Raw genomic sequence first — 17,895 nt, forward strand, 5'->3', positions numbered from 1 at the left:
AGTGAAGGAACAGTGATATATTTCCAAGTCACAATGATGAGTGGCTTGGAGGGAAACTTGCAGGAGGTGGTGTTCCCATGTATCTGCTGCCCTTGTCCTTCTAGATGGAAGTGGTCATGTGTTTGGAAGGTGCTGTCTGAGGATCTTTGGTGAATTCCTGAAGTGCATCTTGGAGGTAGTACACATTGCTGCTACTGAGTGTTGGTGGTGGATGGGATGGGATGTTTGTGGATGTGGTGCCAATCAAGTGGGTTGCTTTGTCCAGGATGGTGTCAAGCTTCTTGAGTGTTGTTGGAGCTGCATCCATCCAGGCAAGTGGGGAGTATTCCATCACACTCCTGACTTGTGCTGAGAACATGGAATACACTACCACAGGGAATGGTTGAAGCGAATGGTTTCCCCCAAAATGTATCCAACACTGTTCACCCACACTGTGAAAAAGGGCCTTTGCACGATATGATAGATTTAAATGAAGAAAAATGGAAGGAGGCTGGAGTGGACCACAAACATTGGCATGGATCAGATTGGCAGAATGACCTGTCTCTGCACCACATATCCTATATAACACACACCCCACACCAGATTAAATCCCAGACTCTGAGTTATTTGAATTTATTTCCCCTTAATGATACGCTCTAGGCTCTTGGCTAGGCCACCAGATGATGCACTTTTCTCAGGGAAAATGTCATGCATCTAGATGAAATTGCTAAATTAGTTTACAAGTAAATTAGTTTCCAGTTTCTAAAGAAAGTTTCAATTCAGCTTTGATAGAAGCTAAAGCTGCTTTTAAACTTATTGAAAAACCATTGATGTGCTAAAAATTTTGGAGACTTCTGAGATTATGTACAACACTGGCTGCTTCCTAGAGATTAGCATAAGTGTTATTGTGCATTTATAACTTACTTCAAAAACATGTTGGTGCCATGAGTTGGTATTTCAACGCCAGGTTAAAATGTGTTCAATCTAGGGATTTTTAATCACTTTCTTTGAATTTAAAGGATCAGTTATAACAGCTGTACTGTTCTGTCCTAAGTTGTCAAACCACTGCAAATTGTAATAGCATGTTGTGGTTAATTGTATTGAATATAGATCCAGATAGTTGATGTAAATGTTGGGCCTCTAGCACAGACCTTTTAAAAGAAATAGTCCAACTTTGTGTCTGGCATGGATTGCAATCAAAAGGGTTTGCACGTGCTCTCAAACAAAAAGTCATGATTGGCTCAAATACTGCTGTCTATGACGTTAACGGTGTTGATTGTTGCTATCTGAACACTGAGGCAGAATATAACTAAAGTGACCTGTAAACCTATCCATAGAGTATAAAGAATATTATCCATAATTATTTCTTTATGGGTAACATCCTCCTAATTATTGGCCTAGGTTGACTGCCTGTCTGAACCTTGGTTCATACTGGATCTTGGCAGTTTTTGGTTGCTGATTTCACATGCACAGCCTTGCTATTCTAACTAATCTCCCATGGTCAGTTCTGGGTTTTAAGGTCATAAATTGTGCAATTAAAAAAACAAATAATTGTAAAGATATATAGGTGCTCATTATTAGTACTACAGTTGATGCAGCTGTTACCATGAGGTTAAGGAATTGTGACATTTCAGCTGCAATTTAAATTCTTTCTCACAATGATGTTTTGAGAACATCATTGTCAGCAGTTGCAGTTCTAAACAATTTATTTTCAATCACTGAAAAGTTAAAAGGAAAAGGGGTGCTAATAATGGTTTTCATCGAAAGTAGCAAACCAACACATTGGCCTCACCTGGAAATGAATTTATTTTGTGATTATAAACAGTTCTATTAGATGAAACACTAGCTGTAGAATTTGTGTTAAAGGGAAAAGAAACTTTTCAACTGAAGTACAATTATTTGTTTCAGTGGGGGAGTTATGAATCTCTCACTCCCACCAAAGCCTTCCACCTTAAAACTTACTCATTTCTCACTTCAGCAGCCTTTCAGTCTGCTGCTACCATACCATGACTGTCAGAACAGCTGGTTCTTGTTAGTGGTTAATGAAACACAATGCTGTAATCTGTGTTTTATTGATTCGTGAGTGAAATTGCCTTTGCTTTTCTTCTGACTAAGACAACAGGTAACCAGTTCTCCAGCACCAGCCAGTGCACCAACGAACCACCTCCTAAGGGTTGCTATTGTTATAAAGTCTCATTTTAACTGATACACATGAAGGATTCAATTGAATGCGTGTGAAATAGATTGAACGTGTGTTTTGGGGTTGATATACAACCTTCGCCAGCTTATGAAACGTCCCCTCAAAAGGGTCACTTAATTTATTTAAAAATCGACTTGTGAACTGTTTTAAGTAGTGTTTTATAAATGCAAGTGAACAGGTATAGTAAATTGGAATTCTAGTTTAAACTGCATTGTGCGTAGAATAGATATTTTTTGGGTTTACTATACATGATTGTAAGGCTGTACTGAATGGTATCCTATTACTTACGCACACTTTTCAGTGGATATCTTGGACAGTCGTCAGAAGAGAGCTGAAGCATTAAAAAAAATGACGGACAATGCAGTCCGCATGTCTGAGGAACAGCTCATGGAGCTCAGAGCAGATATTAAGGTAAATTTGTTGCTGTCGAAATATTATGAAAGCCTGAAGCACTTTTAAAAGCATAGCTTGGTTGTTCTTTGCCTTGATCATATTTAGCCCTTTAAATTTATCCTTTAACGAGTGACCACCTGTAACATTTTTACAGCTTGGTTTGAAACCCTAAAAGTCAACCTGTTGTAGATACAACAAAAGGAGTGCCTAAATTTGTTACTATTTTAACATTGAAGCTCCATCAGTAACACAATTTCTGTTTAGAACAAGGAAAACTTTGGTTTAAGCTGCACTAACATCAGTAACTTGCTGAATATCCTGCATTAAGCTATCTTCAATGCTTCTTTTTATTCTAGAGCAGCCTGTTGAAGAATATTAAGATAATAAAATGTGAGGCTGGATGAACACAGCAGGCCAAGCAGCATCTCAGGAGCACAAAAGCTGACGTTTCGGGCCTAGACCCTTCATCAGAGAGGGGGATGGGGGGAGGGAACTGGAATAAATAGGGAGAGAGGGGGAGGCGGACCGAAGATGGAGAGTGAAGAAGATAGGTGGAGAGGGTGTAGGTGGGGAGGTAGGGAGGGGATAGGTCAGTCCAGGGAAGACGGACAGGTCAAGGAGGTGGGATGAGGTTAGTAGGTAGCTGGGGGTGCGGCTTGGGGTGGGAGGAAGGGATGGGTGAGAGGAAGAACCGGTTAGGGAGGCAGAGACAGGTTGGACTGGTTTTGGGATGCAGTGGGTGGGGGGGAAGAGCTGGGCTGGTTGTGTCCACACAACCAGCCCAGCTCTTCCCCCCCCACCCACTGCATCCCAAAACCAGTCCAACCTGTCTCTGCCTCCCTAACCGGTTCTTCCTCTCACCCATCCCTTCCTCCCACCCCAAGCCGCACCCCCAGCTACCTACTAACCTCATCCCACCTCCTTGACCTGTCCGTCTTCCCTGGACTGACCTATCCCCTCCCTACCTCCCCACCTACACCCTCTCCACCTATCTTCTTCACTCTCCATCTTCGGTCCGCCTCCCCCTCTCTCCCTATTTATTCCAGTTCCCTCCCCCCATCCCCCTCTCTGATGAAGGGTCTAGGCCCGAAACGTCAGCTTTTGTGCTCCTGAGATGCTGCTTGGCCTGCTGTGTTCATCCAGCCTCACATTTTATTATCTTGGAATCTCCAGCATCTGCAGTTCCCATTATCTCTGTTGAAGAATATTGAATGTTTGTACTAAATAAAGCTAATAATTCAGTGCCATTCGTGCAATTTCCTTTCTGAACAATTTCCCTCACAACAACTAAAATACATATAGTTAAGATTTCATTAGGAGATGGAGGTTAATTTAATTTTGCTGACTGATTCATCTCTAGTCCATATAAATAAAAGGTAATTTCACCTAGCTCCATCAGAATAGACAGACAAACTTGCACTTTTGGTTTTGTAATGGTAATCATTTCCTGTATTTTCGTTCCATCCTTCTGATCTTCCTACATATTTCCTTGCCACTGTCCAGTGTTGTATCCTCATGCAGCATTCCTTAGTTAAACGGGCATTGTCAAATATTGTTTAGTTTGAGTTAGCCAGTGGAAAAGATGAGTATCCTAAGACAACTGTTATATTGAAAATAAAACCTTTATCATTCTTCTGGTGAATTGCTCCCCATATGAGGGATTGCAAATATAATTCCTAGTCTTGCTGCTTCATGTTATTCTTAAACCATATTTATTTAATAATGTATCAACCAACCAATAGTGGCTTGTTTTTGATGAACTAGAAAGTTAGACATAAGATATAGGAGCAGAATTCGGCTGTACTGCCCATCAAGTCTGTTTCACCATTCAAGTCATGGGTGATATGTTTCTCAATGCCATTCTCCTGCCTTCTCCCTATACCCGTAGATCCCCTTACTAATCAGGAACCTGTCTGTCTCTGAATAAATATGCTGAATGATTTGACCTCCACAGCCTTCTGTGTCAATGAGTTCCACCGATTCACCAGCCTCTGGCTGAAGAAATTCCTCCTCCTCTTATCTAAAGGGTTGTCCTTTCATTTAAGGCTGTGTCCTTGGGTCCTTTTCTATCTTCCCAGTGGAAACATCTCCATGTACACTATCAAGGCCTTGCAGCATTCTGCAGTTGAAGCTTGATTCAAAATATGGATGACCCACACGTTATCATTGATATTGGTTTGGTTGCTTTATTTTTGGTTCAGGCTGTGTGGTACTTTGGATAATGCGATTTTTTTTCATCAAATGGGGACAACTAGATACCCATTATCATGCAATAGGGTTGTAGAGAGCATGGAATTGTTTGTCCAAAATTGCATTTTCTTAGCATTTCATATTTGATCTGAACTATTAAAATGTCCCTTCTACATGCTTCTATATGCTTAATGCACCCTTACTTTAGTGGTCACACTCTTGCTTCCAAGAAAAGGTTATAAATTTTGTGCGCATTCTCGCATTTGAACATATAATCTAGATAAGTATTTAAATCCAGTGCAAAAGTGCTATACCATCTGAGGTGCTCTACTTCAGACAATGACCCATCTGTCCATTCACACGAATGATAAAAGATCCTGTGATGCTTTTTGAAGAGTAGCAAATGCTTTGTCAACAACCAGGACCATCAAGAACAGTTTAATTATGCCCTTTTTCATTGCTATTTGCGGGACTATGCTGTGCGCAAACTAGCTGCTGCATTTGTCTACAAAGCAACAATGACTTCTTAAAATAACTTACCTGCAAAGTGTTTTGTGAAAGACGTGGTCAGGGTCTGTATAAATGCAAGTTTTCTAAATGAATTTTCTATCAATACACAACTGAATTGCTTAAACTATGTAATTCTTGATACTAAATTGAGTTTATTCATTTGTGGGGCTTGGGTATTGTTGGCATGGCCAGCATTTATTGCCCATCCCTTATTTACCTATGAGAAGATGATAATGAGCAGCCCTGTTAAGCCACTGTAGTCTGTGTGGTGGAAGTGCTGCCCAGTGCTGATGGAGAGTTCCCGAATTGTGTACCGGTAAAGATGGAAGTAATAGCAACACATTTCCAAGTCAGATGTATGATGGTCTTCAATTATGCCTGTTGCCCTTGTTCCTCTTTTTAGGTAGTAGAGGTTGCAGGTTTGAAAATTGCTGTCAAAGGAAGCCTGGCCAGTTGCTGCGCTGTATCTTGCCTATGATACATATTGCAAACATAATGGACCAGTGGACAGGGAGTGCACGTTTTAAAGGGATGCCAGCCAGGTAAACTGCGTTGTCCTGGATCAAGCTTTTTGAGTGTAGTTGGAGCTTTTTTTCACATTGGCAATTTGAGAGCATTAATTCACAATCTTCATTTGTGCCTTTGGATGGCAAGCAGATTTTAGGGAGTCAGGAGGTGAGTTGCTCACTGCAGAATTCTTAGTCTCAGACTTGCTGTTGTAACCATAGCACTTGTGTAGCTGATCCAGTTGATGGTCACCGGAGCCCCCTGATTTTGATGGTGGGGATTTGATGTGAGTAATGTCAGAGCGAGATGGTTAAACTTGCTCGTTAGAGGTAGTAATAGCCTGGCATCTGTTTACTGCAAATGGCACCTGATGCTTGTTGACCCAAGTCTAAATATCATCTAGGACTTGTTGCATATGGACATCAATTACTTCAATATCCAAGAAGTTGTAAATTGAATAGAATATTGTGCATTCGTTAGTGAATATCCCCCACTTCCAAACTTCAAATGGAAGAGAGGCCATTAATGAGTTAGTTGAAGCTGGTCTAAGACATCACCATGAGGGCTTCCTGTTGCAATAGTCTGGGGCTGAAATTATTGGCCTCCCAAGAATCACAACAGGACTGATTCTAGGGATGATGGACTTCAGTTACATTAATAGATTAGTGAAGCTGAATCTGAAGCTGAGAAAATTGAAGAAATTTGATTGAGATGTTTAAACTCATGAGGGATCTGAGCAGGGAGAAACTGGATAGTGAACCAAAGGACACAAATTTAAGGTCATTGACAAAACCAAATAACATGAAAATCTTCCTTTCTTTTATACATTAACGGGATGAGGGTGTCACTGGCCAGGCAGCATTTATGGCCCACCCCTAATTGCCCAGAGTCAACCCCATTACTGTGGGTCCGGAGTCACAGGTAGGTCAGACCAGGTAAGGATGGCAGTTACCCTCCCTAAAGCATATTAGTGAGCCAGATGGGTCTTTCCTGACAATTGATTCATGGCCATCATTAGGTTCTGAATTCCAGATTTTTATTGAATTCAAATTCTGCTATCTGCCATGGCAGGAGTCGAAACTGGGTCCTCAGAACGTTATCTGGGTCTCTGGATTAACAGCCCAGCGATAATACTACTAGGCCGTCACCACCTCCTTATAATGAGATCTGCCTGAGGATGTGATGGAGCCAGAATGAATCGTTGCTTTTGAATTGGAATTGGATAATTATCTGATGAAAAAAGATTTGCGGGGCTTCAGCAAGGTTTTTTTATAATGTCCAGCATTGGAAACCGACAACAAAAGTAAGAACCGGTGAGATCCAGGGAAGTGTGGCAAATTTGGACACACAGCTGGCTGAGTGGTAGGAAGCAGAGGGTGATGGTTGAGGGGTGCTTTTGTGACTGGAAGCCTGTGTTTAGTAGGGTCCCACAGTGGAACATTTGCTGTTTATGGTTAATGTCAATGATTATGACTGAAGAGTAGAAGGGTTTATCAGTAAGTTTGCAGATGATACAAAAATTGATAGGGTAGTAAATAGGAAGGAGGATAGCCTTAGATTTCACGAGAGATATAGATGAACTGGTCAGATGGGCTGAAGAGTTACAAATGGAATTCAATCAAATAAGTGTGGGATGATGCACTTGGGCAGAACAGACAAGGCGAGGGAATACACAATGAGTGTTAAGACCCTGGGAAGCCCCGAGGATCAGAGAGACTTTTGTATGCATGTCCACTGGTCCCTTAAGATAGTGGGAGAGGTAAATAAAGTGGTGAAGAAGGCAAATGATAGACTTGCCTTGATTAGTCAAGTCATGGAGGTTAAGAGCAGGAAAATGATACCGGAACTGCATAAAACATTGATTAAGACACAGCTAGAGTATTGTGTGCAGTTCTGGAATCCACATTATAGGAGGGATGTGATAGCACTGGATAAGAATGCAGAGGAGATTGACCAGGATGTTGCCTGGGCTGGAGAGCTTCAGTGATGAAGAGAGATTGAACAGACTGGGGTTGCTTTCCTTAAAGCAGAGGAGACTGAGCGGGGACATGATAGAGATGTACAAAATTTAAGAAGGGCAGGAGGTTTGTAGGGGATGCAAAGAATTGTTTTTCACCCAGAGGGTGGTGGGAATCTGGAACTCACTGCCTGTGTAAGGTTTGTAGTGGCAGAAACCGTAATAATATATGAGCAGTGTTTGGATGTGTACTTGTGATGCCAAAGCAGACAAGGTTATGAGCCAAGTGCTAGAAAATAGAACTTGAATAGTTAGGTAGTTAATTTTGACTCATCTGGTTGCAAAGGCCTCGAGCTTTTGTTGTGCTGAGGCTATAGAGAAACAGATGAAGAGTGGGACTTGCTGAGTTGTTCTCACAAGGGCCACCATAGACACAATGGGCTGAATGGCTTTCTTTGATGTTGTAACCATTTTATGATCTTTCTTTGTACTAAGTATGGCTTCAATCATTGGAAAGTTTTCTCCTTGGCTCCCATTGACTTCAGTTTTGTTAGGGCTGCTTGACACCACTGTCAGTCAAATGCTGCTTTGATGTCAAGGGCAATCTCTTCCACCTGATCTCTGGAACTTAGCTGTTTTGTCTGGTGCTTAGCTGTCCTATTGGAATTCAAGTTGAGCATTTGTAGATATTTTCTAATCACCCTGTTCAGAGAAGTTACGACACCCCTCTGGAGCAGGTGGACTTGAACTAAGCAATTCTGGTTCAGAGTTGGGGAGACAGTCACTGCACCACAAGAACCCTGAGCATTCAAGCCACCGCACAGCACGGTCCGTAACTGAGCCGATGACCAAAGTTAATCTGATGAGGTGTCCGTTACCTCAGTTAGATTCTGTCTACTTTGTGTGCAATTTTCTACATTGTCTGGTAGATACCAGTATTGTAGCTGTACTGGAACTGTTTGGATAGGGCCTTAGAGGCAGAGCTAGCTCAAGAGCACAGGCCTTCAGTTCTACCACTGGTATGTTGTCAGGACCAATGGCCTTTGCTTTATTTAGCATTTTAATCTGTTTCTTTTGGTGTCATGAAGAATGAATCGAATGCCAGAAGACTGGCGTCTGTGGTGCTGGAATCCTCAGATGGGACCAAGATAGATCATGCACTCAGCACTTCTGACTGAAGTTGGTCTCAGCTTCATCTTGTGCACCGTGCAGGCTCCTCTGTATCCGAGGCAACTCCCCTATCATGTTATAAACTTCAGTTCTGCTAGTCTTAACACGTTGTTCATCTTTAATGCTATCACTATTTCCAGTCTCTGCTCCCAAGATGAAACTTTTTGGAAAATCATTAAAAAGAACTTTGAATTATGCCTTCGTGTTGTTTACAGTTTGCTTATATCATATACATTAATTTTAAAGTTGTTCACAACTTTTTAAATTTTCTGCAAAGCCAGACCAGGTAAAGAAAGCAGATTTCCTTCCCTAAAGGACAGTCATGATTTTTTGTTTTCATGACAATCTAATAGTTTTGTGATTACCATTTACTCAGGCAAGTTTTCTTATCCCAGATTTATTTGATTCAGTGAGTTTAAATTTCCTGTTTGCAATGGTGGGATTTGAACTCCTATCTCTGGGTCATTATACAAGCCAAGTATTGAAAATACTTCAAATGTGAAGTTAAAAATAGAAAAAAAACTATATACTGTGGAGAGAAACAAAGTCAATATTTTTGGTTCAGGTAACCCTAACCTTAACCCTTCAATGAGGGCTTCTGATTAAAGGCCTAAAACATTGACTCCTTTTCGCTCCTCAAATGCTGCTTGGTCTAAGTGTTTCTAATACTTTGTCATAATCTCTGGATCGTTAGGCTCGGCCTTTGGATTGCTAGTTCAGTAACATGGTGCAAGGTATGAACGTTGTGGAACTAAATATCTTGCCACTTTTTTTCTGAATCAGGAACTCCGTTAAAGTGTAATACAGATATGATCTTGTTTACAAAGCCCTTCTCTCTCTGCTTCAGCAATTTCCCTCTGTTCCAATGTTAGTTGACTGGTTCCACTCTTATGTGTAGTGTGAGCTGTTTCCCATCTAGGAACTGTGCCAAGACTACCCAAATTAATTTCACATAGAATCCTTGTAGGAGAAAAAGACCCCCTGAAGAGATGTGTGTTCTTTTCTTGAATTCCTTTTACTTCCTAACAGCTGGTTACAAAAAATTGAGTTTCTATTTTGTGCTCATTAGCCAGGATATTTTCTGCTACATAACATTGTAGTGTTGTATGTTTTCATGCTTAGAAGAGAGTGTTGTGCATTTTGTGGAGTAAGGTTTAAAAGTTTTTGTTGAATTTGATTTTGATGCCACAATAGTAACCTTTTAGTCTTAATACATCACCTTGAAGTTATGCTTTGGGATGCTCCATATTAACCCATTTATTGAAAACAAATCAGTGCACTAAAATAGCAAACAGTGGAATTCTGGGTGAGTGATCAGAATTTGAGAACCATTATCCCATGGCCACATTTCGGGTATGTTTTACAGGAAGTGACTGTCATGTAGACAAGATAAACTTGCGTTCACTTGATTTAAACAATGACTGAGAATTAACAACGTATATAAATTAATTTTAGATTTACGTGTTCTGTTGTCTTAATCAGAGCAGTCCCAGTTATATTTGATAGATACACGATGCACAAAAGTGACTGTATTTTAATAATTGTCACAAATTGTACAGCAGTCTGAATCCAAATTGCCAGTTGCATAACTAGGAATCATGATTATTGTATGATTTAAAAATCTAAACTACCATATACCTGGACTTCATCTGCTAGAGTTATTTTTTTAAATGTATTTTAGCACTTTGTTAGTGAACGGAAATATGATGAAGACCTGGGGCGATGTGCACAGTTCACCTGTGATGTGGAAGAACTCAAAGCGAGTATCCAAGCCTTTGGACAAGGTAAGATGAGGCTTGGCATCTGACATTTAATAGAAAAATGACTTGTAAATCATCCTTGGAGGTGGGGCACTGAGCATTTCTAAATAGAGGCTGCAGCACAACCTGAACTGTGTTACCTGGATTGTATGCATTGATTTATGTAGCATCAGAATGTGAGTGTAGGCCAGCTATTTTGATTAAAGAACAATGTGTAGTTAAGGTCATGTTTTCAGTGTGAACCGCTAAGTTGTTTGTTAAGTCTAAAAGAGGCTGTTTAGTCAATGTGAAGTAACAAGTCAGCATACAGTAACCAACTGTTTCAGCTAAACTTGTGTGTGCTGAAAATAATTTTTTAGCTAGATTCTTTTGGCAACTGTCAGCCTTCATCCTTCAGCTTCAACTTGCTCATGGCCTGTTCCAAATTAACACTCTGCATCAATTGCCACCAATTTGCTGCCCAGTGCTGCCACCTGCCAAGTCCAGTCATAATTGGTAACGCAGCAGTATACTGCCAAGGTAGCATTTTAATTCTGTCTCGGATGCTTTAATATGTACAGCAACCTGTGACTTACAAAATCTGATAAGCCATCACACAGGGAATGTAGCAGGCTTTGAGTTTATCATAACCAGCAGCTGGATCCAATAGTTATATTGCAAGGGAAATCTGATGGAGACAAAAGTGCATTGATTGGAATGGGAGTTTTGAATGTTTGTTTCTGAAGGAGCACATGAGCGCCGAAGGTATATTATTATTTCCTGGAACACTTCAGCTTCGATGCTAATACCCAATGTGAATCAGTGGTTCTTGGTATTGCACTCCAGGACCCAGGACAATTTCCTCTTTTGACCCCTAATTCTGCGTTCATTCTTTGCATCACGTACTCTGACTAATACAAGAACTTGAAATACATCTCCCACTAAAGGTTTATAGCTGTTATAAGTCACTGGGTGTAATCTCATTGCAAGCCAGCATAGTAAGGTACTTGATTGCATCGCGGCGCAGAAATTCCGCTTGTGCGCTGAAAAGACTTGCGCAACATCCTGGAGCAAATGAGAAGAGCAGGATGCTCAATTCCTATAGCGATTTCCGTGGGCACCAGGTACTTCAACAATGTGAGTTTCCTGCTTAGAAAGGAAGGGTCCCTATAAATTTTACCACACTGCAAGAAGACTTGCATAGTCAGCTACTTTGTGAGCTGACTTAATTAACTCTATTATAGAAAGCTGGAAAAGAAAGATAAAAAGCAGAACGACAGTTTTAATGACTCTCACTTTATTGTATCAGTGTCAGTACTTTCACATGAAGCCTTCATACACTTCTGCTCTTAATTAAATTTGGTCCAGTATCCAAACATTTTGAGGTTCCCACTCTGAAAATGTGACACAAATCAGTTGTTGTATAATAGAAGAAAAGCCTTGCAATACCACTGTCTTGCATCAGGAAAAATGAATCTGTACTGATATCAAGAATTCCAAAGATTCTTGATTCCTTACGACAAGCTTAAGTTATCTCAGTAGGCATCTTTAAGTTTGAGTTTCATTCCAGTTTACTGGTATCTCCCTAAACTCTAATGTAAACTGATAGGTCAATGCCTCACCAGGATCGTGTTTTGACTGTTGGATGCCCACAAAAACGCAATCAGAAAATAAACTGATGGCCCACCTGCCTGCTCTGAAAAATGTAAAAAATGCTATGATGCTAGTTAAAGAAAAGTAGTGAGTTCTGGTGTCCTGAGAAACGTTCCAACCTCAGATACCAAGAAAAATAATTAGTCGGTCATCAGTCTCACGCTGCGCATCAAACAGTCGCCTTACCACTGCAATGCACAGCAATCAACTGGATGGCAAGTGCTTTGGAACATCCTGGGATCGCAATATAAAAGCAAATTTTTTTTCTGACTTAACTGCCTCAGTGTACACAGTGAATACTTTCAGAGCATTCTCAGGTGACTGGAAGAGCTGACCAGGCAGAAGCATCAATTTCACATTTTCTTTAATACACCCATCAAAATATGCACAGACTCTACAAAAACTGATACTCCTTACTGACTGAACAATGTAACATATTTTCTCTCTAAACATTTCTTCCTTAGTATGCAATGCTGCTTGCCTGTCTGACATTCTAATTCCCTTTACCTCTGCCCCAGTCTATTTTGCTCTGGTTTTTCAATTGCATCTCTCTTAAAGGCTATTCCAAAGCAATCTTGTCTTAATTGGCATTATCTTAAGTGGGTATTTTTTCTCTGTTTTATGTAGTGTCTCATCCCAAGAACAATTACTCTGCCAGATCAAGGTGTAGTTCTGTTTCATCTGTATCTGTGACGAGCCGGAGTGATGTTTCAGCTCCTGACTATACATCAGACCTCAGCCGTACTAAGTCAATGAAGAACAGTCCGTGTTCTGCAGACATTTCCACTGCTTCAGCCAATTCTGCAAACCAAACTTGCTCATCAAATCGACCGGTATGAACTTCTAATATTCTTTTTGTTGATATTTCCCTCAACAAAGAAAATAGTTTATAACCCAAGTAATTGTATTCTTGTTTTGATTACTACATTGTGATTAAATTCATTCAGAATTGTGTTGGTGCAAAGTTATCAAGTCTTAATTGGATGATATCACTTTTGAATTGTCATGGGAGACAATCAGAAGGGGAAAGCTTTTCACAGGTAGAGTCAATTATAAACTGCTTGTGAGCTTTCAGTGGTGGATTTAAGATTCCAAGGAATACACTTGTTGGCCTTGGCAGGATGTGTGATAGTGGAGGAGTCTGTTTCTTTTAAAAAAAGTGAACATTGGGAACAGATGTTAACTTCAAGGTATGAACTCCTTTCTTTAAAAAAAATTGTAAATATTGCAATTGAGATGCAGTAAAACTTCATGCAGCCCACCTATCCTCCCCATTCCTCTGCCATTTGCTGTTTCAACAGCCTCTTAACATGCTATATCATACCTGCACTAAATGCCAGTCATCCTTTGTAAATGTTTTTCTACCTTGCTTTATCTCCCCAAGTCTATCTCAACACCACCTATTTCCTATTGCTAAATTGTTTATCCAACATGCAGTACTGGAAAAGCAGAAATTTCCTTCAACTGAATGTTGTATTGCATAGATTAAAGGCATCTCCAGACTACAATCAGATTAAGCTAGTCTGTTTGCAACCTTAGAGATAGCAAAAATTGCAGATGCTAGAGTCAGAGTCAATACAGTGTGGAGCTGGAGGATCGCAGCAGGTCAGGCAGCAGAAGATTAGGAGAGTTGACGTTTCAGGTCAGGACCCTTCATCAGAATTGTTTGCAACCTTAGTGTCACATTTGACACCAAGATGCGCTTCCAATCTTATGCCAACATTAATACAGCCAATTCCTGCCTCCATGTCACCTGACTGCTGGCCCATCTTAACTTGCACTAATTTCTGTTTCTGTATCATCCCTACGTTCTGTGACCTACAGTGGCTCTCAGTCAAGCATTGTCCAGGTTTTAAAATTCATATCCTTGCTTTCAAATGCCTCCATTGCCTCAATGTGCCCTATCGCTAATCTCATCCGGTGTCTCAATTTTCCAAGATATATACCGTCTAATTCAGACCTCTTGTGAATTCCCTGTCTTAGTAGGCCACCAAGTGTAGAGCACGAATGCAAACTCGGGAATCTCCTCATATCTTTCTGCCTTTCTTTACCATGCTCCTTATAACCTGTCCCTGACCAATAAAGTAGTAACAATAAAAGGATTCTGTTTAAATTTTTGAGATATACGAAACATCACCTCAGGAAACTACTTCAACCTTTGTTTTCACAATAGCTTTAGGCATGCACATAACAATCTGCAATGAGCAATCATCAGTGTAAGATATATAGATCACTATTCTGAGGAACGGTTGCTGGACCCAAAACGTTAATACTGATTTATCTTCACAGATGCTGCCAGACCTGAGCTTTTCCAGCAATTTCTGATTTGCAGCATCCACAGTTCTTGAAGTTTTTAAACTTGAGTAGTACCACAGTTTCAGGAATAGCCAGAGCTAAACCTTTTAGCTCACTGTCAATGCTTGTCATTCTTGTTTCTCCACCACTCCTCAACCACAGACAAGCAATTGTTGGCATATTCTTGAGTTCAATGACCAGAAATACCTTTCTTGCTGAATCACTCACCTCACACTATCTGGCATTATTAGCATCCATGGGAAAATTAACAGAATTGCACATGATGTAATAAGCAAAAAGAGGTTGGAATTAAAAAGCCATGTTTAAAACAAAAAACAACAATAATCCATTAATTGTATTGTTCTGTCCTTTAAAAGGTTCCCCATGGAAATAGGAGAGCAGGTTATCGCCCTGGAGAGAATAGGATAAACGGCCCAAGCCACTTTGGAAGAAATGAATATAGGAATCGGTACCGCAATGGACCCAAAAATTACTCTGACGTTCGATACAACCCACAATCTTCACCCCGTGGTTTTACCATGGATAAGAGCCAAATCTCCAACACTCGATACAAGCCACAACCTGCACCCTGTGATTCTACCACTGATAAGAGTCAAACGTGTTCTACACCTTCTAATGACACAGCTGCACCTTCTGATCCCAGGCAGTCATCTTTACCTCCTGTTCCTGCCAGTGCCCTGTCTCAGCGTAGGCCAAGATCAAGTGAAAATGAAACCTCTGTGAACTGCTGAAAGCTTCTGACGTCCAGCAACATGCCAGCGTCACAGCTAGATATGATAAAACACAATGAGTTTACATTTACCTTATCTATGCCACCAGTGATTTGCCTTGCAATTTTTTCCTCCTCCTTGTTTTCAATTCAGCTCATTTCATATTTTCACAAGTTTTTGAATTGATAGTGTCTATCTGTTGTTAATCTCTTCTGGAAGAGGGACCAGCACGCGGCTGTACTTTAGAATGTTATTTAACCATTGTTGCCTGGTTTGTCATGATTAAATCAGTTAATTTTACTTTGAACCACCGACCTTTTCAAGAAATCACTATGCATCTCAAAGAAAGAAAGTGCCTTGTACTTGTAATGTTCATTACAACCACTTAAATATTCCAGACACACTTAAAACTCCAAAGGACCAAAGACCTTCAAACTTTGCTGTGATCGTTGTGCTGGAGATCACCATCTAAATGTAAAAGGGCACAACTGTGACCCTTTGTTTCGTTCTAATAGGTTATGTATTTGGATGAAACTGTTTTTAGCAGTGAACTGCCTGTAAACTTGCATTTTGTGGAGCTGAGTTGCTGACAAGATGCCAGATAACATTTCCTCTTCATTCGGCCTGTATTCACAAAATGATAGACAGGTGTGAAGTGGCTTTCTTTTACACTGACACTGTAATTATAGTTCAAATTCAGAGACAGGGCCTAGCTGATAGGAAACAGAGATTTGCTGGAGGAGTTTGTCTCTGCCTCCTTTTGACGTCAACCAGCAAATTTAATATCAGTGGGAACCCGAAATCACTTTGCACTGATGTTAGAATTTGTAGTGTGAATACAAAAGAATTGATCCAAAGTTTTAGTGGTATCTTTGCTGCTGAACTAACTTGTACTAGCTTCAGTCTGTTACTCCAAAAGTTCTTTCTAGATTTGTCTCAATATAAATTCATCTAGCTCTGAAGGGTGAATCTACTTTCAGTGCTGCAAGTCTGAGGTGATCCGGTATTCCCTTCTAAAATAGGTTTTAGATGTCAAGGTGGAAGGAACGTAGAGAAGGTGCCACTAAATATAGATACTGCACCCTTTAGAAAATCATTTGCAAGTCTCAGTACGCTCTTGATCTCAAACCACAAGACTTCATACACGTTCCAACCAATATTACTACCAGTAAACTAATAAAAGCATGAAGTGGAAAATATCTACAGAAGACTTTGTAACTCTCCCTTTGGTGCGCTGGTCCAATTTTGATCTGTAGATCTTATTTGCTGTCTTAACTTGATTACTTTAACTGCATTGTAATAATGAATGATTAGAACCATGCCCATTGAATGCCTGTAATGACACTAATTGAGTGAGAAGTGAAGCACGCAGAACAGCAAAGTGTGCTTTTAAACAAAAATAACACCTATGTTAAAATACATTGTCTTTCAAAATGAAGTCAGAAGTGTTCTTTTGTTCCCTCATGCTGGTAAACACTGACTTTTAAGAACTGCCAGGGCAAACCAAATTAGTAAGTTTTGAAACATTCATTTGTACCATATGCTGTTTTACTTCCACCCCTGCTAATATTTTGCAATTTTTGTAATAATCTGAATGCTAGCACAAAAAAGGCCATGCAGTGTTTTGGATCCACATAAAATGGCCCACTCAAATCATTGGTGCTAAGCCCCATATCCCTTTTATTCTCTGCTGAATCAAGAATCAAATGAAATAAATTAAGTTCCAACTGTTCACATTCTGCACAATAGGTTGAAATCCACTAAAAGTGTGAAGTAGGTACAGTAAATGGTTATTGTTATTAATCCCTACACACTTGATGTTGAGAATAAGGGATCATGTCACAGATTCACTGAGCATATTTCTGGTAGTTCAGCAGTGAAGTGCTGGATACCAAAATCAATTATTGAAAGTTAGGTTACCATGCAGACAGCAAGCACTTTCTCAATATAGTTGATTAATTATTATTTACATGACTGAGTCTGAATCTTCCAGTCTTTGGTACGTTGATACATTATGGCTGCATCTCAGGCAGTAGAATTACTGTTCCCTCTTAGTGCAAAATCTTTTCCTGACGTATGTCATGTGTTTAAAACTTAGTTGATGAATAAAGCAGTGTTCTAAACTAATCCTTGTTGTACAGCTGTGACTTTTCCCTCTCTCTATAAAGCAAAATGCTATCATAATGGAGAGAGCTATCATATCTAATGACAGTCTATACTACTTCCCATGGTGCATGAAATTACAAACTACGTAGGGTAATTAATTTCATGAGCAAAATAGTGACTTCAAAACTCAGTTCTGGTTTAAACTTCTGAGAGATAACCGACCTTAGTGAGCTGTTTTGGAAAAATTGAGCAAACTGGGCCTCTATGCTCAAGCTTCAAAGAATGAGAGGTGATCTCATTGAAACCTACTATATACTTGAGGATTAAACGAGTTAGGAGCAGGGAAGATGTTTCCCTGGTTGGTGATTCTCGAACAGGGTTTGTGGGGCGGAGGGGGGTTGTTAAAATTTAATAATAATGGGAATACCTCTTACGTCTGAGATGAGAGTTATTTTTAAAATTTGT

The 17,895-nt window shown here is 40.1% G+C and overlaps 1 protein-coding gene across 5 annotated transcripts in view; it reads left to right on the plus strand.

Annotated features, from left to right (window-relative positions):
• Positions 1 to 17,451, plus strand: part of LOC125448285 (spermatogenesis-associated serine-rich protein 2) — a 114,189-nt gene extending 96,738 nt beyond the window's left edge. For 4 of the 5 annotated variants that reach the window (XM_048523483.2, XM_059643351.1, XM_048523484.2 and 1 more), the window contains 4 exons: positions 2,481 to 2,590; positions 10,588 to 10,690; positions 12,926 to 13,131; positions 14,971 to 17,451. In XM_048523483.2, coding sequence (XP_048379440.1) covers positions 2,481 to 2,590; positions 10,588 to 10,690; positions 12,926 to 13,131; positions 14,971 to 15,345 — 794 coding nt within the window. In that variant the 3' untranslated portion in view covers positions 15,346 to 17,451. The remainder of the gene's footprint in view (positions 1 to 2,480; positions 2,591 to 10,587; positions 10,691 to 12,925; positions 13,132 to 14,970) is intronic. The other variant, XM_059643353.1, reaches the window with a different exon arrangement.
• Positions 17,452 to 17,895: the final 444 nt, after the last annotated feature.

The sequence above is a fragment of the Stegostoma tigrinum genome, chromosome X (genome assembly GCF_030684315.1).
Source record: "Stegostoma tigrinum isolate sSteTig4 chromosome X, sSteTig4.hap1, whole genome shotgun sequence".
NCBI lineage: Eukaryota > Metazoa > Chordata > Chondrichthyes > Orectolobiformes > Stegostomatidae > Stegostoma > Stegostoma tigrinum.